Source organism: Zootoca vivipara, chromosome 9 (assembly GCF_965207765.1).
Source record: "Zootoca vivipara chromosome 9, rZooViv2.hap1.1, whole genome shotgun sequence".
In the NCBI taxonomy this organism is placed as follows: Eukaryota; Metazoa; Chordata; class Lepidosauria; order Squamata; family Lacertidae; genus Zootoca; species Zootoca vivipara.
In genome coordinates, this window is record NC_142592.1 from 28,789,229 (window position 1) to 28,815,306 (window position 26,078).

The window sequence follows — 26,078 nt, forward strand, 5'->3', positions numbered from 1 at the left end:
GAGGGCCTTCTCGGTAGTGGCACTCCCGCCCTGTGGAACGCTCTCCCATCAGATGTCAAGGAGGAAAACAACTACCAGATTTTTAGAAGACATCTGAAGGCAGCCCTGTTTAGGGAGGCTTTTAATGTTTAATCCATTATTGTATTTTATTTTTCTGTTGGAAGCCGCCCAGAGTGGCTGGGGAAACCCAGCCAGATGGGCGGGGTATAAATTAATAATAATAGCTATAGCTGCAGGAGGGGCGGAAGGAACTTATTATGTTAAGGGGTGACAGTTCTTTCTAAGAGGTGAAGTCATCAGCATGTGGGGGAGGGGTGTTATTTTTTTATTCTTTTTTTTGCAATTCTTTCCTCTCATCTACTGCATGCCATAGGTTCAGAGGGTGTGGGGAACAGATTTAGGGGTGTTCATGTTTCTGTGGGGAACTGCCAGAAATTGCTTCCTAGTGTTTTTGAAGGATTGTTTTTCTCAGAAGTCTATTTCTGGGGGTGGGAACCAAAATCCAAAATGAGTTAAAAGCAAATGTTGTATACTGTATATGGACTTGGTCACTTTAGAAGAGAAAGGTGAGTTGCTGCATTAACATGAAAGAACTGACGCAACTTTCAGTTATGAGCACATAAATCAGAAGGTGAAATCTCTTCAGTCCTTGGCTTTAATATCACCGGCGTGCTTATCTTTTATCAGTTAATAACTAAAGAGCCCATTCTGCAAATGCCAACAATTCAAGGCCCAGCAGCTGTAGGCTTTCATTTCCTGCTTACAGGAAATAATTTTTGAACCACTTGCCCTTGTTCCCTCATAGAGCTTTGGCATTTGCATTATGTTGTACACAGAGTACACAGAGTGCATTATGTTGTACACAGGCCAAACCCTACGCCAAAGGATAAATGGACATAAATCTGACATCAGGAACCAGAAGACAGAAAAACCAGTAGGAGAACACTTCAATCTCCCAGGACATTCTATACAAGATCTCAAAGTAGCTGTCTTACTACAAAAGAATTTCAGAAATAGACTGGAAAGAGAAGTTGCTGAATTGCAACTTATCACCAAGCTCAAAACCATGGAGGGACCTGGTTTGAACAGAGATATCGGGTTCTTATCTCATTATACATGATAAGCGATCTTCAGCCATCTCCACCCTTGCTTTTTCATGCAAAACCATTTGCAGTCGTTTCCGGTCATCAACAGCTATCAGTCAGTCAAATCACCCATTTCCACCACCCTTCTGAGTGATCCCCCCTCCCCATCCCCACCCCTCCCCACCCCTTCCCTACATAAGTGCCTGGAAACTTCCATTTCACTGTATCTGAAGAAGTGTGCATGCACACGAAAGCTCATACCAAAATAAAAACTTAGTTGGTCTTTAAGGTGCTACTGAAGGAATTTTTTTATTTTACAGAGTATAGAATATGCTTTTGAGTATTTTTTAAAATGAATACCATTTTATGATACAGAGAACTTCACACAATTTAATGAATATCTACATGTGCTGCTGCTGGAAATGGGGAGAGCATTACATGGTGTGGCTTCCATGTGTATGCATGTATGTATATTTATCTTTAGATCTTAGTTGTGATTTTCTTAAAAGTTTCAGTAGAACTGGTGTAAGTTACTTTCACAGAAATGTGCTAGACACTCTTAAGTGCAATAGCAGGCCTGGGAGCTTCTAAAGGCATCATACTATTTTATTTTATTGTTATTATTTATTGAATTTTATAGTCTATCCTTTTAAAACAATGTGCAGGATTGTTTTCCTCATTAAAAAAAATCACATTCAATAAGATAAACTTAACAGTCATAAAGGGTGAGACATCTGCTTCCAATAATGTGAGAGGCAGTTTTTACAATTCCTCCTTCCTGTAACCTTCCACACCTCTTGCGTTTTTCTGGAGTCTCCAAGGCCTCCAGAGCAGCCTTTTAGGGAGCTGTCGGAGGGGTGGGGAGTGGGTAAAAGTAGCCTTTCCTCACCCCCACCCCTTTCAGTCTGTATTAAAGGTAAAGGTAAAGGGACCCCTGACCATTAGGTCCAGTCGTGACCGACTCTGGGGTTGCGGCGCTCATCTCACATTATTGGCCGAGGGAGCCGGCATACAGCTTCCAGGTCATGTGGCCAGCATGACAAAGCCGCTTCTGGCGAACCAGAGCAGCACACGGAAACGCCGTTTACCTTTCTGCTGTAGCGGTACCTATTTTTCTACACGCTACTTTGACGTGCTTTTGAACTGCTAGGTTGGCAGGAGCAGAGACCAAGCAACAGGAGCTCATCCCGTCGCGGGGATTCGAACCACTGACCTTCTGATCGGGAAGCCCTAGGCTCTGTGGTTTAACTCACAGCACCACTCGTGTCCCTAACATTACAACTGATAACAATTTACATTTCAGGTAGCTTTATCCTAAAGTAGTAAAAGTCTGCCATTGGTCTAACAATGACTGATGGCCAAATGTCCATTTTCTCATTGACATACTGAAACTATCATTTGTAGCAAAATCATGGCAAATCAAGCTGGAGAGGTGGTGGAGAAGCAGCCTAAGGGTACAACTTCAGCATTAATCTTCACAGATTAATTGAATTGACCAGACCAATTGGTTCCTACGAGCATTTGGAGGAGAGGAATATCAAGAGTGCCACTGTGAAAAGCGGCAGACAAACATAGTAATGCAAATTGATTTCCCCCTTCATTCCTTTTGTAAAATATCAGCAATCTTTACTCTGGGATGGAGTGATCTGGGTGATATGCTGCTTGTTTGTGGCAGTTTCAGATATAGGCGCCCCAGCTTGCTTTAAATATCAAACTCCAGCGCCAACGTTTTATCCAGGTTTATTGCACTGTCGTCCTCCGGTAAAGAAACACATTGCCAACTCTGCAGTGATATATAAATGCAGCTATGTTCAAAGCTTATCAACTTGTGACAAAAGGAGCATCTGGAAGAAGCAGCCAACAGCCTGGGATTGCTAGTTAATATCCTGCATTTGGAAGAGAGCACGGTCAGTGTGTGGAAAAGAATATTTCCCTGCCGCTGTGGGGCTTTAAAGGTGCCAGCTCTAGTGAGGCTCTCCTAATCAGCCTTCCATCAGTTCTTGCCTAGGCATATAAAAACCTTCACCAGGGGGGAAATCTGGGATTGCTCCTTGTTCAGCACCAGCAACAGGGGACAGCTCTCGGCAGGCAAACAAACCTGAAGCTAGTTTCCCCCTGCTGTGGAGAGAGAAAATTGCACAGGCCACTATGCAGCCAGCAATGATGATGTTCTCCAGTAAATACTGGGCAAGAAGGGGCCTGTCTCTGGATTCCGCTGTGCCCCTGGAACACCCACTACATGGCAACGTAACTGTAAGTATCTTGGGCTGCGTCAGTCTAGAAGGAATAAATCTGATGTTTAAGACAGCTTCAGGATTTCCCAGTAACTTCTTGGAACACATGCAGGATTCTTCTTTAGACAGATTTGCTTGTCTGCTATGCCTCGGTTGGTTGTCAGTTTTTCTCCCCCCTGTCCACCAATCCCATAGCTAGCTCAACCTATTTATGCACAAGTAATCAAGAAAGGATTTTATGGGAAACAAGCCTTTGCAGGGAGGAGATGTCTCTCTCACACATCCTTTGAGTGACTTCAGTTCTGTGCCTAGATACAGAATTTAATCCGCTTTTGTACTGAAAGCTCACTTGCCTCACCTTGGGATTTGTAATATCTGCTTGGTGATATTTTTTATTTAAAAGTTTTACTTGTGAAGTCTATTTTTCCCCCCTCTTATGACAGCCTAAGGCTATGATCCTAAGCACATGTGCTTAGAAGAAATCACATTTGAATTAATGAGAGTTTCCTCCAAGTAGAGCTGATGGAACTAAAGTGTTAGATTTATTTCTGAAACCAGTAATACCTACAGAAATTCAAAGGGGTGTGTGAGAGAGAGCTGTCCTGGTTCAGATGCATTGATATGTCATGGATAACTGTTGGCCATCACTGGTGATGCCATTTAAAACCAAAGTAAATTTCTGAATGATTTAGAGCTATGTGGACATATTTTTAATTCCCTTATTTAATAAAAAGATTTGATGAAAATAATAAATGTCCCTTAGCTGACAGTAAGGCTTCTGACAAAGGAATGAGAAGGAAAACTATTTTCAGCTATTTCCCCTCTTCATGGCAGTCTCTGCACAGCCTTAATCTGCTTGGCAGGGTTGGGGCTCCTCTAGCTGAGCAGGACCATTAGGAACAACCCAGTGTATCTGACATAGCTGTGCATTCAAAGGGTAATCAATCTTTGTCTGCAATGAATCTTTCTTTGGGAGTTCTATTTTTTTTAAAAAAAAAGACTGGCGAATATTTGATGGTGACAGCAAAGCAGTCCCCTGCAACAATAAGAATGCCAATAAATGTAGCTAAAATACACAAAATGGAGAACAAGGTGTTAAATGTCTTAATCTAAGTCAAGCATAGGCAACTTTGGCTCTCCAGATGTTTTGGAACTACAACTCCCATGATCCCTGACCACTGGGTCTGTTAGCTAGGGATCATGGGAGTTGTAGTTCTAAAACATCTGGAGAGCCAAGGTTGCCTATGCTTGATCTAAGTCAGGCATAGGCAACCTTTGGCTCCCAGATGTTTTGGAACTACAACTCCCATGATCCCTGACCACTGGCCCTGTTAGCTAGGGATCATGGAAGTCGTAGTTCCAAAACATCTGGGAGCCAAAGGTTGCCTATGCCTGATCTAAGTGAATGCTGCACATACATACGGTACATGTTATTAGAAAGCAATTGAATATAAGAAAGTCAGTCCTTTCTGTTATCAGGCGGGTTTTTTGTTTTTGTTTGTTTTGAGATACTCACATTTTGTTATTCTGATCTTGGAAAGGCATAACTTTTTGATTGTGTCGGTGATTTGTTGGTGGATGTACATCTTTTGTAAATGGTCCTGCAAACATATAATCTAGTTTGACCTTACATATTTGTAGCTTCTGCAGCAGTGGTAGCCAATGTCTGGAAACTCCCTAAGTAAATGCTTAGCTGTGTTTTCTGCCAAAGCAGGAATCATTTATCCCTTTGTCAGTTTTGTTTGGTGGCAATATCACTGGATACACTTAAAGAGAGAGACCTAGGTCAAATTCCATTGTTTCATTCTGTCAGGGATTCTTCAAATGTGATGAATTTCTATCTTCCACACAGAACACTTGTGTGCATGGAATAATGAAAATCATTCTGGTTTAGCTGCATATGCTGCTGGTCCTCCTGAGGAGGCACAATTTGACACAGCATCTCAACATGCCTACATTATGTGCAAATGTAGCAAAATTGGAAAATCTCGTACCAGTATTGTTCTCCTCAAGCCAATTACAGTAGCCACAGGTTCTTTTAGAATTCCACTTGAATGGAGATGAAATTATGCAATGCCCGGTCAAGAGTTTATGAACAGATTGTTCTATTTTAGCACATTAGCATAACATATGTAGTAGAAAACAGATAATAAAATCACCTAGAGAGCAAATTATAATCTATATTTTATGTAGATCATGTGCCACCCCTCTGGGTTAGACAGGGGATAAGTCTTTTTACCACAGCACCAGAAAATGAAGCTAGATTTGATCTTCAAAGACTCCCAACATTGTTTCTGCTGTTTGGTTTTGCCAGTGGTGGAGAGCAGGGAAATAAATACCCAGTGCTCATACTCCCCCCCCCTTTAATGAGGGGTTCCCTCTCTGCTTTTATGCCTCCCTGATTCTCTCGCCTGATTTCAGTCCTGGCTGGTTCTTATAGGCTAAACTTCATTTACAGTCCAATATGTACAAATGTCAACAGCAATTTCTCCTAGCAGCAGCTTTCACATGTGGCTTTGAGCAAGGTGTCCTGGTAGGTTTAGGCATCCTGATTGCCCCAAACATGACCTTCATCACACCTCTTGCATTTTCTATATGTCACACCACACGTAGTCATTGTTTGTGTAGTAGCTAAAGCATCCAAGTTGTGGCAAGTTCCCTAATTCCCAAGGTGTTTCCTGTGGTGGGGTTCCAAGAGAGTGGGCATTGACCAACTTCACAGCATGTAGAATATCTAACTATAGATAGACAGAAAATTTCCGTCCCCAGAGTTCCTCTGATATGGCCGTTTCTGCTTAGATCCATGTTCTCAGATTCTAGGGAATTGTTTCAGTCTGAGGGTTTGGGAACTCTAGCATTGTTACACTGTCATATGTAAAAGCATTTCCCCACACAGTTGTTGTTGTTGTTTAGTCGTTTAGTCGTGTCCGACTCTTCGTGACCCCATGGACCATAGCATGCCAGGCACTCCTGTCTTGCATTGCTTTCCGCAGTTTGGTCAAACTCATGTTCGTAGCTTCGAGAACACTGTCCAACCATCTCATCCTCTGTCGTCCTCTTCTCCTTGTGCCCTCAATCTTTCCCAACATCAGGGTCTTTTCCAGGAAGTCTTCTCTTCTCATGAGGTGGCCAAAGTATTGGAGCCTCAGCTTCAGGATCTGTCCTTCCAGTGAGCACTCAGGGCTGATTTCCTTAAGAATGGATAGGTTTGATCGTCTTGCAGTCCATGGGACTCTCAAGAGTCTCCTCCAGCACCATAATTCAAAAGCATCAATTCTTCGGCGATCAGCCTTCTTGATGGTCCAGCTCTCACTTCCATACATCACTACTGGGAAAACCATAGCTTTAACTATACGGACCTTTGTCGGCAAGGTGATGTCTCTGCTTTTTAATAATAATAATAATAATAATAATAATAATATATTATTATTATTATTATTATTATTATTATTATTATTATTATTATTTATACCCCACCCATTTTAGGATGCTCCCCACACAGTATCTTACAATAAATCACAACTTCCTTAGGAAATTTATCATGCTTGATGTGGCCCTGAGAACCTGTTGATTAAGTGTTTTATCTTGTTTGCTTTCATTCTTTGATTATACTTGCAATTTTCTAACAATTAGCAATTGTAAAGAGTGGCTTTCAGTGTGTAATGGCTTTTTATCTACTTCACATATTAGTTGTCTCATACATTAATGTGCATTCATTGACTTTAATAGAAGCAACCTACTGAGTGCCCTCAAGTTAAATGATGTGGAGTATCCCTATCATCTTGCACTAAAGAGTGCTAATTCAACATATAACAACAGCAACAAAATACTTTATTCGACCGATAGTCAGAAAGAAAAAAACATTTCTCAATACAAATACAATACAAATAGAAAAATATAAAACTGAAGGCATCAGAGGGATACATAAATGAAGTATGACCGCGCTACTGAACCTCCTACAGGTCACCCACATCAAGGCATTCGATTATACGTTTCCAACACTTGAGCGCCAGGAAGATAATAAATACACAGTGGAAAATAAATAGGCACAAAGTAGGGGTGTGTGCTAAGCACAATATTCAGCTGGAACACAGATTTGGTGCTTTGGAAAATGCCTCAGTCCAAAGCACTTTGGAGACTACCCGATTTGTCTCAGGGTCAAAAGCTGTATCTGTTTCAGGAAAATGAAGCTTTATTCCCATTTCACTTATTATGGGAAAATATATTTTAAAAGTTGTAATTTTTCCCATTTTGGCAGAATAAGCTGAAATCTGCAGCCATGTGGCCCTTCTAGAGGGACTAAAGCCTGCTGAGATAGACAAATAGATCCAAGGGTATTTGTGTTGGTCATCTTTAAAATTTGATTATTATTATTATTATTATTAATAATAATAATTATTATGTCCTTTAACTTTTCCATATTGGACAGAATTGGATGAAATTTGCCATAGGACAGGGCAGAAGGAGATCAGAAAGGGATGTATCAAAAACATGGAGTTGATCATGGGGTGTGTGACTGTTCTAGGTGAAGTCATACTGCCCACACAATAACAGGTTTGCATCCTGTATCTGCATCCGCTCTTTGGAAGCCATGATCAGTGCTTTGTATCAACTTTACCTGATATGTCAGAAGTGATGCCTCATGCAAAAACCACAGTTAGACAGGCCCTCATAACCTCTTAACTGGTAGTGTAATGTAATAGGCGGGATTGTCCTTAAAAGCAGACCGGAAACTACAGTTTGTCCAGAATGCAGTAACCAGAGTAGTGGAGCATGTTACTGTAATGGTGTAATGGTGTAGGTAGCTTCCTCATGGGTAAGCGGCTCCAAACCCTGTGTTTGGTTTTTACAGGGTTTTATTATATACATATGTACAAGACAGAGCATCAAAAAGCATGACTGTACTAATCCGATTCAGAACCCAGAAGTGCCTCCCTTTGTGATTTCCGCCAGCATAACCGCTGGGGCACTCTGAACCTCCTCCTTGGTCCCTCCTCTCCCCCCCCCTCTGTTGGGGTGAGGGTGCTGGTGGAGCACCCTCTCTACTAGAGCTGCTCAGTTGAGGGACCGGCACTGTGGCTCCTGGAGCTGCCTCCTCTCGAGTGCTTGGGTCTGCCCTCTGCAACTCTCCCTCTGGAGCTCCCATCTCCACAACATCCCTAAGGGTTTGCATCTCCTCCTGAGCCTCAGTCCCACCTTCCGGAGGAAGCTGCCATGTGCTAGGTGCTGGGGCTCTGGCAGTGTCCGAGAGCCCTTGCTCTGATCCACCAGGCTCTCCGCTGACCCCTGGTGGTCCCCTGACAGTTACACTATTGTTCTAAGGTAAAGGTAAAGGGACCCCTGACCATTAGGTCCAGTCGTGACCGACTCTGGGGTTGCGCTATCATCTCGCATTATTGGCTGAGGAAGCCAGCGTATAGCTTCCAGGTCATGTGGCCAGCATGACAAAGCCGCTTCTGGCAAACCAGAGCAGCACATGGAAATGCCATTTACCTTCCCGCTATAGCGGTTCCTATTTATCTACTTGCATTTTGATGTGCTTTCGAACTGCTAGGTTGGCTAGAGCTGGGACCGAGCAACGGGAGCTCACCCCGTTGCAGGGATTCGAATCGCCGACCTTCTGATCAGCAAGCCCTAGGCTCAGTGGTTTAGCCCACAGCGCCACATGGGTCCCTATTGTTGTAAGAGCACCTAGATTAAAGCTTAGTATTTGAAAGCTTTAAAAATCTCATATAGTTTAGACCTGGGCTATGTGTGAGGGAACATCTTCTCCCATATGTGCCTCTTCACTCCTTGAATGAATCTTGCAATCTTGCAGTGGCTGTGCTTTTAGTTTGTAGGAATGCGGGTGGCGCTGTGGTCTAAACCACTGAGCCTCTTGGGCTTGCTGATCAGAAGGTTGGTGGTTTGAATCCCCATGACAGCGTGAGTTTCTGTTGCTCTGTCCCAACTTCTGCCAACCTAGCAGTTTGAAAGCAGTGCAAGTAGATAAATAGGTACCGCTGCGACAGGAAGGTTAACAGCATTTCCGTGTGCTCTGGCTTCTGTCACGGTGTTCCTTTGTGCCAGAAACGGTTTAGTCATGCTGGCCACATGACCCGGAAAGCTGTCTGTGGACAAACGCCGGCTCCCCAAGCCTGAAAGCGAGATGAGCGCCGCAACCCCATAGTCTCCTTTGACTGGACGTAACCGTCCAGGGGTCCTCCCCCCTTTTTACCTTTAGTTCGTAGTATAGTGACTAGCAGCTATGTTATGCATTAAAAAGAGCAGCAAGCTCTTGTGCTGAGTGGCAATTCCATCAAAGGTGAGGCTGAATTCACTTGATCTGCTAAGTAGTGTTCCCCTCATTTATAAAATTTCCTTCCAACAAATCTTTGATAGCGCTGAATATTTCAGCCATGTAGGCATGCCATGAAGCTATGTTAGGCAGGCTTTGAATAATTGTATCACCATGAATTTCACCATTTCAGTCTTTATTGTGTGTCTCTGACTAATTATACAAGGTCCTGAGCTGCCCCGCCATTGCTTCCATATTTAACCTGAAGAGTGCCTTCTAGTTTCCAGCTATAGGCTGCTAACTCTGAAAACACATTTAGCAAGTCATCCTTATGATTAAACAATCACTTCATTAAACGTTTAGAGTTAATTGTGTTTTAATCAAAGCAGGTCCCTCAGGAAGAGTACTCAGTGCTGAGCACTTGTCAACAATTCTGCATTATTTTGACATCAGTGAGGAAGTGATTCCCCCCCCCCAAAAAAAAAAACCAGCTATATGTTTCTATGTGGAGTCTCATTTTCAAGCAAAACTGTTCTTTATATATCTTCCAAGTTTTGCTTTTATGGAAACATGTCCCAATCAAACAAGGGAAATCTGTGAATAGGCTCAGGTTCCTTTGCTGGGTTAGGTCCTACACAGAAAAAGGGATGCTTCAAAATCCACACAAAGATTATTAAACGGTTGGCAAAGAGAAGCACTTGACAGAAGTAGGAGTCTGCAGGATTAGGCAAATGGCCCAACTAGTCCAGCATCTTGTCCTCACAGTGGCCAACCAAATGTCCATGAGAAACCTGGAAACAGGGCCTGAGCACAATAGCACTCTCCCCACTTGTGAGGATAAGGTTGTCAATGGCTACTAACTGGTGATTATGTTCTGTCCCCACTATCTGGGTGTCAGGAATGAGCCAGCTCCAAGCGAAGGTTTTCAGCCAAAATGCAGAAAGCAGCCAGGAACAGGGAGGCTTTGATGTTAGTCAGACAAGGGAGAGCTAGCAGCAGCAGAATTTGGCTCTCTCTGACCTTGACAGGCGAGCTGATAAGACAGTAGCTGAGAGCAGGCTAGAACATAGCCAAAGCTCAAATGGGAGCGAATAGACAAGGAGAGAGTTCATTGGACTGGCCACAGAGACACTTGCATATCCTATATAATAATATGCAAGTGTCTCTGCGTCCAGTCCCTGTGTCCCTGTGTCCACGCTACTGCGCATGTGCCCCACAGACACAGGGATTGGACGCAGAGACACTTTGGAGAGGGGAGCTTGGTGCCCGCTCGGCCCGGCAGGGAGATGAGCCAGGCTGAGGCGGCGAGGCAGGGAAGAGGACCGCCCCCCTGGCCTGCCGCTCCCCTTCAATTCCCTCACAGCCGGAGCGGCCACCTCGAGCTCCGGCCTCCTTCCTCCTCCTCCTCATCCAGCAGCAGCAGCAGGAGGAGCACGACACCTCTGGCCGGGACAATGGCAGTACTCCCACCTCCCGGCAGCTCCGGCCGCCCCTCGCGGCTCCTCACAGGCGCGCCTCCACTGACCTCCCCGGCAGCCCCCTCAGCTCGACGCCTGCTGCCTCGGCCTGGGCTGCCCTCCTCAGCTGCCTCCCCTACGGGGAGTAGGCTCACCGGCCACCTCCTTTCCACCCCTTGGCTGCCTGAGCCCCGACACCTCTTCTTCTCCCAGCAGCGCCCATGGTGGCAGGCAACCAAGGGGCGGAAAGGAGGTGACGGTGGGTGGATCCTGGGGCCGGCGAGCCTCCTCCCCTTAGGCTGGGCCAGGCCGGGCCGAGGAGCCGGCGCCACGGCCCGGCTTCTGCCGAGACACGCGCTCTAGCACCCGTTATTTTAACAGGCTTCAAGATACTAGTATTATTATATAGGATTATAATAACCAAAGTTGTAGCAGTAGGATAACATGCTTCATGATGCTATTTCATTGATCTTTTTTGAAAGAGTAATCATTCATGTCTGCTTGTAACCTGCAATTCTTCTCCTGAGTACACCTTTCAAAAGGGAAAAGAACCTCTCTTGTAGGAGATATCCAAATACTAAAATCAAGCAAGAATAGTCTGATTGAAAGGAAAGCTTAACATTTTCTGAGGAGTGCACAGAAGCCCTTCTATTTTGCAATATATTTTCTTTCAGCTAAACAGAACCAGTTCTGGTAAAAACGATGAAAAAAAGGACAATAAAGGTGCAAGCAAGAATGAATCAACATCAGAAGGAGGAAAGACCGCTGTGGTGTTTTCTTTGAAAAATGAAGTTGGTGGCTTGGTGAAAGCTCTCAGACTTTTCCAGGTAAAAACCCCCATCTTTTTTAAAACAGGTGGTTGGAAAAATCTATTGTGTGGATCTATTATGTGTTTACTTCAGGGCCGGCCTTCCCATGAGGCAAGGTGAGGTGATCGCCTCAGGTGGCAGGATCCAAAGTGGTAGCAGACCCAGCCTCCGAGGAATGGATTGTTTGTGCTGCCGCTGTGGTGGCATCGATGGCTGTGGCACACTCCTTGGAGGCTGAATTTGCTGCCCATGGCAAGCCCCTTCATGCCACCTCTATTTACCTATTGGTGAATACAATGCGCTGTTGGTGTGTCCCGTCCCCCCGTTCCTGATATAGGTCTTCACTCACCGCTTCTTCCCTGGTGCCCCCTGCTATTTTGTGGCTTGCCTAATAGCCAAAATATATTGGGCTGGCCCTGGTTTATTTAAATCCCAAGGCACTTTGTGTATTGATAGCTGTCAATTTGAAGCTTGAGCCAGACAAGAGGAAGAAACTGAAAGATCATGGTCTCAGCTTCAGGGTGCTCCTGGACCCAGTGCTATCCTGGGGCCAGTAGCTAGATACGCCATTTGCTGACTTCACCTGGTGCACCGGCTGCAGCCTTTTGTAGAGAAACACAGACCTGGTTTCAGCCCTTTCATGCCATAGTTATATCCCAATTAGACTACTATATGCGAAGATACCTCTGGAGTTTCCAGGCTGTCTCCAGTTGGTACAAAATGCAGCTGCTGGAATTTTATGTAGGGCCTATCGATTGGATCACACCCCTCCCTTCACTGGCTATCAATTTGTTGATGGTCTGAAAGCTCTATAGCCTGAGAACAGAATACTTTAAGAACTGCCTCCTTCCGCATGAATCTACTGGATTGTGAGGTTGACATTTGAGGCCTTGCTCTTTCCCTCTGATATTTGGTCAGCAGGTACAAGGGTGGGCTGGCTCTGTAGATTATCTCAGGTGTCAATACCCTCCTGGTGTCAATACACCTAGCTCCGTCATTGCCCTGAACCCTCCAGCCTATCTGGCAACAAAGTCTGGGGCTCAAGCCACACAAGCAAAGTCTAAAGGTCAGGAAACACAGCCCAGGGTCAATTCAAGAAGCCAAGTCTGAAGTCCAGCAGTCAGGATATAGTCCAGAGTCAAACCCAAACACAGTCCCAAACCAAGATCCTTCAACACAGGCAGCTGAGCAGACACAGTACCTCAGCTCTGCTGCTCTTTTGCACTTTGCATGCTGATTGCAGAATCTGGGCTTGATGAGACATGTGACCATCACCTGTTCCAAGCCTACTCCAGCTGAGGAATCACACACCTTCTCCCAGAGCTAGTGAGCCCCACCTGGCCAGCTAGGGAGCTGGGCTCTTGCTGCTCCCTATGCCTCAGAACCCACCTTGGTTTGTGGGGTAGGGAGTCCTCTGCCTCTGGTTCCTGTGCATTGAACTGCATTCCTTCACCATCCTCCATCAGCCTGTGAGTACTTCCTTTGCCATCCGCTGCTTGCAGTGGTGTGTCCTAGTCCTGGCTACACGCCATGCCGGGATCCTCTTCCTCCTCCCCATTGTCCTGCCAGTTCTTGACAATCATTAGCTACTTTTTCACATGGCACTTGATGTGAATATATGAAAAAGCAACTACGTACTTTGTTGCAGAACAGAATATTGTTCCCGTGCTCTTGATGTGGTTGTTTCTTTGTAATATGTTTATGAATGCTATTTGGCATGTCGCCTTGATTATTGCTGATAGCAAAGTGGGGTAACAGTGTTCAGTTAGACTAAAGTAGATTGAAATAAATACTTTTCTCGTATCTTCACACTATTTCATTTCTTGCCCATTAATTTAACTTGTCTATAAATTGGGCATTGAATAGTATATTTTTTTTTTACAGTGAACACTTGTTTTATAAGAAATGGCCATGGTAAATCACCTTTAATTATCCTACAATAGTTATAGTTTTCAGATATCTAATAAAATGGAGCAATTAATACAGGCATAATTTTACAGCACACTTATTGAACTAAAAATAACAAATAAGTAATTTAATACAGATGAAGGATTTTCTTAACTCAAATGCCTTTATACGCACATTAAACTACCTTCTGTTCAGAACACCCATTCAACCACTTCTCTTCTAAATGAATTCAGTGAGTCAATGAACCAATCTTTTGTTCTGTCTACAGGAGAAGCATGTGAGTATGGTTCATATTGAATCAAGAAAATCCAAGAGAAGGAGTTCAGAGGTAGAAATTTTTGTGGACTGTGACTGTAGCAAGAAAGAATTCAATGAGCTCATTCAGTTGTTAAAGTATGAAACGAACATTGTAACTCTGAATCCACCGGAAAACATCTGGACTGATGAGGAAGGCAAGGCTATTGTTTTCTCTTTCAAAATTTATCTTGAAATTAGCAAAGCTTTGTGAAGAAGCAGTGAGAATCTGATGCCTCCAATCACTCTGTATTTCCTCCAGAGCTTGACTGTGTTCCTTGGTTCCCCAGGAAGATTGCTGAATTAGACAAATGTTCCCAAAGAGTTCTAATGTACGGCTCTGAACTGGATGCAGATCACCCTGTAAGTGTTCAGTAAATGCAGCCAAGGTTGGTCAAGTAAACATTTGTGACAATTTGATGATAAAGAACTGAACTTTCTTCTTCTTCAAGTAATTAGAACTATTGCTATAATTAACAAATTATTATTAAATATTATTTTTCGAAATAACTTATTAAGTAGCTTAATTTATATCCTTTCTTTCCACCAAATGGCACCCAAGGCAGTTTCATAACTATAATGGGAAGAAAATACAAAATAACAATGGAACAAAATATTAGAGAGTTGTTATACAGTGCATTATGCAGCCCATGTTGCTGTTTTTTACTTACTCCTGTTGTAGAAATGATAAATTGCTTAGGTTGAGATACAATGTCTTGTTGGCAAAGCCAAACTGTGAAATGTACAACATAATAGGCAGTGGCATTTTCCTAGAACTGGATGCATTTCTTTATTACTAAGTATGCTTGATCCCTTTAGCTCATTTCATAACCATGATGCTAATTCCAATAACCTTCACTGAATGCAAGAGGGAGGTGGGTTTCTTTAGTAATCCAGGGATCTTTTGTGACAACGTATGATACGGAAGATATTTCAGGAGTTTCCTTGAACCTGCACCTTTGCAATGACACTTTGTTGCATGGGCCAATGTCGTAGAATTTGTTGTAGGCTATCTAATTCAATTTTCTGCTTGATACTGGAAATCCAGAGCTTGTAAAGCTTCTGCTCAGAGTTCTCCAGCAATAAGAAGTTCACCAGCATCCTTGAAAAATGGTACTGTTGTTGATCTGCTTTTGGGAGGAACATAGGGAATGATCTTTTACTGCAGGGACGGAGAATCTATGACCTTCCAGATGCTGTTGGACTGCAACTCCAATCAGCCTCCCATCAGCATGGCCAATAGCCAGGGATAATGGGAGCTGCATCCCAGCAACATCTGGAGAACTACATGTTCCTCATCTATGGTCTCTGCTAACTAGCAGTGGCTCTCTAGAGAGGGTTTTAGACTGGAGTCATTCCCAACCCTACCTGGAGATGCCAGAAATTAACCCTGGGCATTTGCTCTACCATTCTTTCCCTGTTCATTTTCTTTCAAAGTTTCTTCTGATGTTCAGCTGAAATCTACCATCCTCTAACTCAAGTTCCTTAGATCTAGCAGGAAACAAGCCATTGCCCTTTTCTGCTTCCTGAGGACTGATTCACCACTCTGATTTGTCCTGCCACCTGACGCGCTTTGATATGACAGACTGACCCCAAAAATATTCAGCTAATGCATTTCAGATTAAGGTGGAAATCCACTCAGGTCGTTTTCATGGTCTACAACTTCTGTTTAAAAGAGATGCTTTAGAAGACTTGGGATAGATCTCTTCTGCCTGCTATTATGCTGTATTTTCAGCATGACAGAGCTGCACAAGGTATCACAAAATAAATAAATAAAAGGGACAAACAAACAATCCCATTGCTTTCTCCCCCCCCTTTTACCTTTTAGATTACTTTTTTCCTTTTTTAAAATGGTGCATGTAAGTGTTGCTCTCCAAAAACACTCGAGTGCTTGAAGTCATGCCCACTGCTATTTCACTTAAAAGAATATAGATATTAAATGAGCATTCCTAGCGGTGTGGGAGGGGAAAGAAGAAGGCAATTGAAAAGCTGCTCCCACTATGGGAGATAATTATGAGGTAGAAATCATAGCATCCTTTAGGCTCAGCAGGAATGCAGCCTCCATGCAGGTTCCTTGTGTTTCATCCCTGTTTTTAATACGGCAGTACTGTTTCAGCTCATATTTCACACACTCTGCAAGGCCCACGTACTGCCAAAAGCCACGACTCCAAAGCTGGGGGAAATTAACCTCTTGAAAACATTTGCCTTGCCTTTTCTCTCTCTCTTCAGGAAGGGAACTTGAGAAAACTGAAGCCGTTCTGGCAATTCAATGGGTATTGAATTAAAGAAAGAAAGAAAATGCCATAGATTTTGTTCTGTGACTGGCAAAGGTATCCCAACTCTTCATGATCTAGAGCATCATTACCAAAATCAGCACCAGGCCTAATGGAAGCTTGGGGTACCTGGAAATTGACGTGCTTTTTACAAGCCTAGTGCAAACTCCTTCCACTTTGGTTTTTTGTAGCCCTCCAGATGCTGTTGCACTACGACTCCCATCAGCCATAGCCAGCACTGCCAATAGTTAGGGATGGTGGGAGTTAGAGTCCAACAACACCTGGGGAGCTCTCCACCCCTGCACTAGCAGTTCAGTTACTCTTGTGTGGTGGCGAGGTGCTGGAAGGTTGGAGTTAGGTGGGCCGTATGGCCCGCCCTGCCCTTCGAGGCTAGCTTCCTGCCTTCAAGTACAGTGAGATACTGTGTCAATGATGATAATGTTGATGTAATATTTAACTACTAGTACAGTTGTACCTTGGAAGCTGAACGCCTTGGGTCCCAAACAAATCGGCTCCCGATTGAAACCCAGAAGTGAGTGTTCTAATTTTCAAATGATTTTCAGAAGCCGAAAATCCAGCACAGCTTCCGTGGCTTCTGATTGGAGCTCCCTACAGCCAATCGGAAGCCTCATGTTGGTTTCCAAATGGTTCCGGGAGTTGAACAGACTCCCGAAACACATTTTGTTTGAGAACCAAGGTACAACTGTACAGTCAGATTCTGCCCTAGAGTGCTCAGGTGTAAATGAGGATTGGGAAGGCCCATGCAGAGAGGGAGGGCAGCCGGGTACACTTGCTCAGGCCTCGGAGAGCTAAGCCAGCCAGAGGCCCCCACCATGTACTGACTGCTTTCTTCTTCTTCTTCTTCTTCTTCTTCTTCTTCTTCTTCTTCTTCTTCTTCTTCTTCTTCTTCTTCTTCTTCTTCTTCTTCTCCTCCTCCTCCTCCTCCTCCTCCTCCTCCTCCTCCTCCTCCTCCTCCTCCTCTCTGCACGGGCCTGGAAATGGGGTCCTGCACCTTTGGTACAAGAGGTGTCTTAGCAGATTATAGCTAAGGACCCCCTTTCACCTTTTTCTATTTTGTACATGGAGGGGTGGGGACTACATTGTCCTTCACCTCAAGCTTCAACTTGCCTTGAGCTGGCCCTGAGCAGGAAATCCCTGCTGTTCCACCAAGCCAGTTTGGGCCCTGATACACCAATGTAGATCCGAGACAATCTTGAACTGACCTGAGCCCTGGATCCAGATTGTGATTCGGAAAAAGCAAATCCCACTGACTTGCATTGGGAAGCTATAGCTGCTTCTTCTTCTTCTTCTTCTTCTTCTTCTTCTTCTTCTTCTTCTTCTTCTTCTTCTTCTTCTTCTTCTTCTTCTTCTTCTTTTTTGTATTTTTACATAGGTGCATGGTAGCCCATTAAAAGGGGATTAGCAAAGAGCCACAGGTTTTCATGGTAGCTACCTCTAAAGCTTGCTTTTTTTAAAAAAGCAATTAAATACTGTAGTACATGGATATATGCAATGTTACATTGTATGTGTGCTGCTTGCACACTGACAATGTACGATACACTCATAAGACTCTCTCTCTCTCTCTCTCTCTCTCACACACACACACACACACTACAAAGTGCTAATAAAGGCAGACACATAATCCATACCTATCCTGTTGTTGACTAGGAAATACAGTATAGTGCTGCATTTTGATGTATTCCCCACTCCAAACCAGCTTTGATCTGAAATAAGAAAAAGAACAATATAACTGCATTTTAAGCTGGTGATGTGTACATAGTCTTAGTCAAGTTTTGTTGTAGTAAAGGGCTGCTCTTGTACATCTTGTTATGAGTTTGTGGATGCAAGACACCAATAATTCCTGTATTTACTAAGTGTTAGTTAATCTTGGAGTATCAAGATGGGCTGCCAGACACTGAATTTAATAGTGTCAAAGTACAGGCTAAACCAGTTTTTCCATGCTCAGGAAATCAACTGGGTGAAGAGCCATGATGGAGAACAAAAGAAAGGTGATTAACAAAGCAGGTTTTATATATGTGCACATAAACCATATATCATAAAGACACCACTGTGCCTCATTTCCAAAGGAAATGTGAACCCCTGGAATCTCTTGCCGCTTAGAGATCTGAGTGGCGTGTAACAATATCATTACATTTGCTAACTGCTCCACAGATGGCATGAATTACAATAATAATAAGCGTTATTTTAGAAACCGCTTTGATTATTGATTTCTTCTTCTGTTGTTAATTCTATTTGGTATGCATTCATTTTCTTTTATCTGCTTTAGGGATTTAAGGACAATGTGTATCGGCAGAGAAGGAAATATTTTGTCGACGTTGCCATGAATTATAAATAGTGAGTACCGAACTTTGTTTGTTGTTGTGGAATTGCTACTGATTCTAAAAAAAAAAGAGAGATACAGTCTGCTTGGGTGATAATCAAGCAGCAGCCACAAGGAGTGGCCCTTTTACACAACTGAATTGGTAGGGTGAGCATCTAAAGTGGGCTTATTTGGAGTTCAGCTGTGGAAGGTAGGAAGTTGACTTTTATCAAGTCAAGCCACTGTCCACTCGAATGCAAAGCCTGAGCTCTACCACTGAACTACAGCCTTCTCCTTGACACTTGTGGTCATCACTTCATTTCTGATATGAACAAATCAATAAATAGAGAACCTCTCTCTCTGGCGCTCTCTACCTGCTCTACTCCTCCTAAGCCACACTCCTGCTTTGAACCTTCCTTGAGAATTTTCGCCTAGCTGGCATGCGTCCTTGAACTCTCATAATGCTTCTTGCTTACCTGGTTGAGAGAGGTGTGTGAGGACCAGGGGAAGGGGAAGAACAATGACCTCCCGGCTCAGCCCCACTTCATGCAGAGTGTGTGTCAACTCACATAACGGGCTATGTAAAGGTCAAGTTAACAGAAAGTTAACACCAGGCATTAAATGACTGGCATATATTTTAGTTACAGGTAGGTAGCCGTGTTGGTCTGAGTCGAAGCAAAATAAAAAATTTCCTTCAGTAGCACCTTAAAGCACCTTATAATGTATCTGAAGAAGTGTGCATGCACACGAAAGCTCACACCAAAATAAAAACTTAGTTGGTCTTTAAGGTGCTACTGAAGGAATTTTTTTATTTGGCATATATTTTGTTTGTTTGATAAAAAGATGTTAAGGATCCTAGTGTGAACATGGTGAGGCAGCCCTGTTTAGGGAAGCTTTTAATATTTGATGAACGGTGGGTACACAAGGCAACTTTTCAGAGAAAGAGCATATGCACCTAGAAATCATACTTTAGAACAGGACAGCCTTTGTCCCCTCCCCCCTGGGTTAAACTAATGTAAAAAATGCATCAAACATCAGGGTAGCTGTCATGAAAAATCCACCCTTAGTGTGGTAAAGTACTGAGTGAGCAGGCCTTATTCACTGAATTTTTCAGAGGCTTCTATTCCTAAATGGCTCCTGTTCTCAAGCAAGATGTCATTCTTTAAATGGCCACTCTCATTGTCTGCCATGTCACAAATTAAAAGGACAATTAAAAGAAAGAAATCCAGAGGGCTGGGAAGGCGAAACACAGGTGGGAGGGCGCCATTTACCCCACCCTCACTATGGGGCTCTCAGAAGAGCTACTATCATACTTTGTCACCTCAGCTGCTAGCTCAGCACACCAATCACATTAAATGGTTTATGGCATGGGTAGGCAAGCTAAGGCCCAGGGGCCGGATGCGGCTCAATCGCCTTCTAAATCCAGCCTGCAGATGGTCCGGGAATCAGCATGTTTTTACCTGAGTAGAATGTGTGCCTTTATTTAAAATGCATCTCTGGGTTATTTGTGGGGCATAGGAATTCGTTCATATTCCCCCCCCAAAAAATATATAGTCCGCCCCCCCCCACAAGGTCTGAGGGACAGTGGACTGGCCCCCTGCTGAAAAAGTTTGCTGACCCCTGGTTTTTGGCTTCCACCACCACATGAAAGACCATGTACTTCCCTTCCCAAGAACAAGCCTGCTTCTCTCTCCTCCTCTCCCCTCCCCACTTTCTCTTTGAGTCAGGCTAACTCAGTTCACAGAATTTTGTGTGTGTGTGTGTGGGGTGTGTGTTTCCACACAAGGATTTTTTTCCCCAGCCAGAACTCACCAGAACTGAGTTCCAGCACCTCTCAAGTGGGTGCCATTGCCATTATAAAAGAACAGGGGAGGTGTTTGTGGTGAGTTCCAGCATTTCTTTTTCTAGAAAAAGAGCATTGGTTCCACATTTTGGATTATATCTTGGTTTCCATTTAAGCTCCTATATGCTCTAGAATCTAACCAAAATCCTAAAGAGCTCCAGCTAGAGCAAATTTACCATAGGATCACACCTTTAGATGAGCGGCTTACCCTGTAACGAATAATACCACCCCCAAATGCTACACTTGCATTTTTCTTTTTCCTTTTTCAAAAAGCCTACATTTTGAATTCATTACGGTCCCCAGGAGTTAGTAAATTTTCAGCGCTACCTACAAATACCTGCTGCTTTTTGCAATTTTCTTGTCACGCGAGCTTCCAAGTCAAGCTAATTCCAATCACATTCTCAATTTACTCATAATGGGCCAAACTCTTCACATTCCCAAGAAGGCACATGCTAATTTGATGTACTTTTCTGTTTCATGCTTTCTTTTTTTAAAGTTCTCATTTCCCCCTCCCTCCCTTGTTTGTGGTTTCTGCCTACTTCTTTGAGTTCTCTAAGCACACAAGGAGGGAGTGGGGGGGGGGAAGATGAAAACATTTATTTCTCCCTCAGCAAACAGTAAAACTTGGCAGGAAAAGAGCATGCTTAAAAGCCCATAAAAAAGCACGTGTGTGCACACACCACACACACACACACACACGAACGATTCAGAGTAAGGAGAGGGAGGACATTTGTGTCTTGTGAGCCAAGGCAGCAGTTTTTCTCTCTGGATAGATCACTGGTGTTTTATTAGCATTTTATATGGATATGGATCTCCTAAATGTTCCTTTTGCAAGTACCTTTTGCGTATCCCTGCTCAGCTTCAGCTGTACTTGACTAGTTTCAAACCAGCCCAAACCATTCCCCCCACCTTCTACCCTGCTGTGCAAGAAAATGGGGAAATGCTTAAATGTGTACGCAATTCAGCTTAATTAATGCATGCAAATGAACCATGACTCCCCCTGCTTCTGAGTAGGGGACGCCTATCGTTGGCAGCTATTGTTATTTACCCAGACTGTATTTCTGAGGTTGCCTTGGCCGTGAAATTCTGCTTGCTCCATAAGATGCAATCAGCATCAGTGACTGGTCATTTCTAGAGTGCAGTATGTCTTCTTTGACTGTCCTTAATGGTTTCTTGGATGAATTTATACTGATAGCAAGAACCTGTGCGTTGAATGTATTTATCATCTTTAATTTGTACCCCATCTTTCTTTCAACATGAGACCCAAGGTAGCATGCATGAGGGCTCTCATCCAGGGACTGGCCATAAAAAGACCTGGTTAGGTTCAGCAAGGTGGTAGCTTCTTGTTGCTTCAGACCATGCTCTGATTTGTTGGTGGGAAGGCTGGGCAATGTCTGCATCACCACATTATCTCACACTTTCCAGTGCATTTTTCCTCTCAGTTTCTTTATTGCAAAAAGCCCAGTCTTTGGGGGAAATGGGCATGTTGCTTATGGCTTTGCAATCAGCTTTAATTGAGTGACCTGAATTTTACGGTATGTTATTGAATCCCCCCCAGAAATAGAGGCAGCATGGAAGTACTCAACTCTTAGAAGGTACGATGGAAAGGCCCAGGTATGTTTAGCCCAGAAAAGAGAAGAAAAAGGTGGGGGGAAGAGGCATGAGAGATGCCTTCCAGGCCCGTCCTAGCCATAGAGGCTAGTGGCGCGGAGAAGCACGGCGCCGGGCGCTGGAAGGGCTCCAAGTGAGTGCAGGGTTCCAGTGATCTGGCCAGGACTGCGCTCCTTCTCCAAGGACTCCGCGCTGTGCCTCCTTCTCGTTTCCCCAGCGCTGGGTTCCGCTCAGTCGAGCTTCGCCACCAGCGCGTGCACAGCGCCCAAGCAGCTCTTGCTGGTCCCGCGGTGTGCGCGCTGGTGGCGAAGCTTGACTGAGCGGAACCCAGTGCTGGGGAAACAAGAAGGAGGCTCAGCGCGGAGTCCTCGGAGGTGGCCTCCCACTGCTGCCATGGTCCACTTGGCACTCCCGGGCCCTTGGAGAGGCGCTGGAGGCGGGCGCTGGAGGGACCTAGCGCCAGGGCGCTGTGTGAGCTTAAGACGGCCCTGATGCCTTCAAACCTCTGAAGTACTTCCATACTGAAGAAGGCTTGGTCTCTGTTGCTCTTCCAGAGGATACTATAATCTATGGGTGGGAGATGATCAGGGAGCAGATTCTAACTAACATGAGGAGAGCTTTCCGAATGGTCAGGATTGATCAGCCATGGACCAGACAATCTCAGGAGGTGGCTTTGCTGGAGGCATTGAAGCAGCTGCTGAGCAGTCATCTTCCAAAGATGCTGTGATTACAAGAGCATTGAGCAAGAGGTTTAGGCTCTGTGACCCCCCATCTCCCAATTTCAGCCTTCTGTGTACTATCCATTCAGTTCCACCACGGCTTGCTAACAACATCCGCCCCCTACCCAGCTAAGCAAAACCCTTGTTGTAATTGTTTGTTAGTGAAAGAAAGAAAGAAAGAAGTGAAGGTGGGAAGAAAAGAAAGGAAGACGATTGTGCTTAATGAGAATTTCCAGGCTGAATAGGCAGCCTCAAAGCACATTAATTCCAGATGATTCCTTCTCCTCAGGGGATACTTATTATCAGAGCAGTTTCTATACTGAGGATTGGTATCAGTTCCTGCATCTAAGAAACATACTGAATAAATCCTGCTTTACTGGAGTCGAGAGAAGTCTTGAAAGGAGGGGAGAGTAGAGGGTTTGTCTAGGCAGCAACGGGCCTTTCAGTATTCAAAGTGCTTTATGATTGTTATCACATTCACAATAGCCTTCTGAGAATGATGTCATTTTCTAGGTAGGAGACAAAGGTCACAATCACACGATGCATCTAAAACCACGTTTATACCACTTTAAGTTACGGCTTCTCCAAAGAATCTGGAGAACTGTATAGTTTACTCTCCCCCCCCCCCCAGCTACAGTTCCCACCACCCTTAACAGTTCCCAGGATTCTTTGAGGAAACAATATAAAATTGTTTTTATTGGTTTGTTTAGATTCATAACAAAATATAGGTAGCTAACTAAACCAAATCATAACACTTCTCCCTCCCTCCCTAAATCTTGCCAGCTACCCGGTAGTATTCATGTCCTTGTAATATTCATTGCCCTTTTAGTTTTTCTACAGGGTTCTCCTATGTTACGCCATTTGGGTTGTATGGAAGCATCCATCCACAGCGCGGTCATCTTCAGCTGGAAGTATCAAGAAGTCAGTTTTAGAATTCTTCTTTTATCTCCTCCAATCCTGCCCTTGTGTTTAAAACAGAGAATAACCATTTACAGGCACAAGGATAGCATTAGAATAGCCTTTCAGGGCAAGCAAAAGAAGGATGTTAATCTATTGCCCCCCCCCTAAGGAGACATTCTATTAAAATGCATTGCTCCAGATGTGTTATATTATTTAGAAACTATTTCCTGCATCTATTTGGGTCTTTCTCTTTCTCCCTCTGTAATAATACGGATCTGCCTTACAAACTGTACATATCATTGAGAATACTGAAATTAACGTGTATGGCGTACTCTGAATATGTAGTTGCAGGTAGGTAGCCGTGTCGATCTGAGTCGAAGCAAATTAGAAAAATTCCTTCAGTAGCGCCTTAAAGACCAACTAAGTTTATATTTTGGTATGAGCTTTCGTGTGCATGCACACTCCTTCAGATACACTAGAAACAGAAGTGTCAGACCCTATATATATACAGAGGGTGGGGGGGTGGGTGGGAATGAATATGTAGGAAAACCACTGTATCAGCCTTCTTCAACCTCTTGCCCTCTATATGTTTTGGACTACAACCCCATCATCCTTGACCATTGACCATGCCAGGTAGGACTAATGCCAGTTCAAATTAACTAGAGAGCACCAGCTTGGGGGGGAAATGTTCTATATTGTAACTTTTTTTTAAAAAAAAAACACCTTTGGATTGTGCACAGTTGAGCTCAGATCTGGAGGGCACATCTCAGGTCCTGAGGGCATTCGGGCAGCAAAATGTCACGGGAAGGCCCTTATCTCCACCTTCTCTCTCTGTCTGATATCTTGCTTGTACAGAAAACCCAGCTGCTTCTAAGAAGTGTGTTTGAAGGGTGAACCTGTTACATGAAGACTGTGTGGAGAACTAGGAGTAGAAGGAAAAAGATTCTTCTTAAACAGGGCTGGGGAACCTTTTCAGCACAAGGGCCACATTGCCTCCTGAACAGTGTTACGGGGGCCACATACCAGGGGCAGGTGAGGGAAGATGCAGAAGTAGGTGGAGCAATGGATTTAACAATTGACTTTCGTGCAGCGGACTGCATTCCAGTCACGCACACCTCTCTATCCCCCAAGCAAGCAAGCAAGCAAGCAAGCAAGCAAGCAAGCAAGCAAAACTTATTATTAGCATGATTCAAGGAAGACACATTCCACTCAGGTAAAAGCATCTGTGACACAGGGCAGTGAGTGGTGTGGCCTGTGGAGAGTTTTGAGAGCAAGATAAAGAGATTTGGAGGGCTGCATTTGCCCTCTGCCACTGTGGTTCCTTACTCTTGTTCTGCGCCTGACCTCTTTGGCTCTAGCTGAAGAGAGGATGACTTTAAGACCTGTTTTGGGACTAACACTAGGAGATGCCTGGGGGATGAGACAACAGCCACATCAGGCTTTTGCTGGAGATGATAGCAGGCATTGGAGATGCAGCTTGTCAGTGGGGTATCTGAAAAGTAGTTATTCCTTCTTTTGAGGTACCAGTTAGGGGTGGGGGTGGGGAAGGGGCTTATGATGGGTTGGCGGGAGCATATAACCGAGAGGCAATTGTTTTCAAAACCTTTCTCTTTTGTATTTTTTTTCCTTAGTGGCCAGCCAATCCCCAGAGTGGACTATACACCTGAAGAAATAAAAACTTGGGGAGTGGTGTTCAGGGAACTTACCAAACTGTATCCTACTCACGCCTGTCGAGAGTATTTGAAGAACTTCCCTTTGTTGACCAAGCATTGTGGCTACCGAGAGGATAATGTCCCTCAGCTGGAGGATGTTTCTATGTTTCTTAAAGGTAAGGGTCAAATCTGGCTTGTAGCAGAACAGGGTGCTGTAAAAAGAGTCGTGTCGCATTTCAAGTGTTACACAATTGGCCAAATAATGAAAGCTGTTTATACTTTTATTCTTCGCAGGACAATTCTGTACGTTGAATAAGCAGTTATGGAACAAATCTGTATGCAGGGAGGGGAAAAACCCCCATCAGGAATCTGCACTGTCTCTCCTTTGGGGAATTGTTACAGCTGAGAAAATTCTTGCTGTGTTGAGGGAGTTTTGCACAAAAGTGCTGGCTGACCCCCAGTCCCCTGAGGATGTCTCTATTGTGACATGTGTCTTTTTGACTATACATGCCTAAACCCATCTGAATACAAAGCAAAGCAGTCAGCTCTGTGCTTGGAACAAATATGGAGTATGAACAATGCTTCCTTATTCACTACATTTTGTATTTTCAAGATGGGGACTCCATATGTCCTGGGCAGTAAGGTTTGTATAGTTGAATGTTTGTAAAGCAGCTGGAAGTGGTGGGGTCAAGCTTC

General features: G+C 44.1%; 1 protein-coding gene across 1 annotated transcript in view; it reads left to right on the forward strand.

The window, feature by feature from the left end:
* The first annotated feature begins 3,090 nt into the window (after positions 1–3,090).
* Positions 3,091–26,078, forward strand: part of TPH2 (tryptophan hydroxylase 2) — a 65,273-nt gene continuing 42,285 nt past the window's right edge. Inside the window, exons 1-6 of the mRNA XM_088651945.1 lie at positions 3,091–3,338; positions 11,728–11,880; positions 14,039–14,222; positions 14,327–14,427; positions 18,625–18,692; positions 25,362–25,558. Coding sequence (XP_088508071.1) covers positions 3,234–3,338; positions 11,728–11,880; positions 14,039–14,222; positions 14,327–14,427; positions 18,625–18,692; positions 25,362–25,558 — 808 coding nt within the window. The 5' untranslated portion in view covers positions 3,091–3,233. The remainder of the gene's footprint in view (positions 3,339–11,727; positions 11,881–14,038; positions 14,223–14,326; positions 14,428–18,624; positions 18,693–25,361; positions 25,559–26,078) is intronic.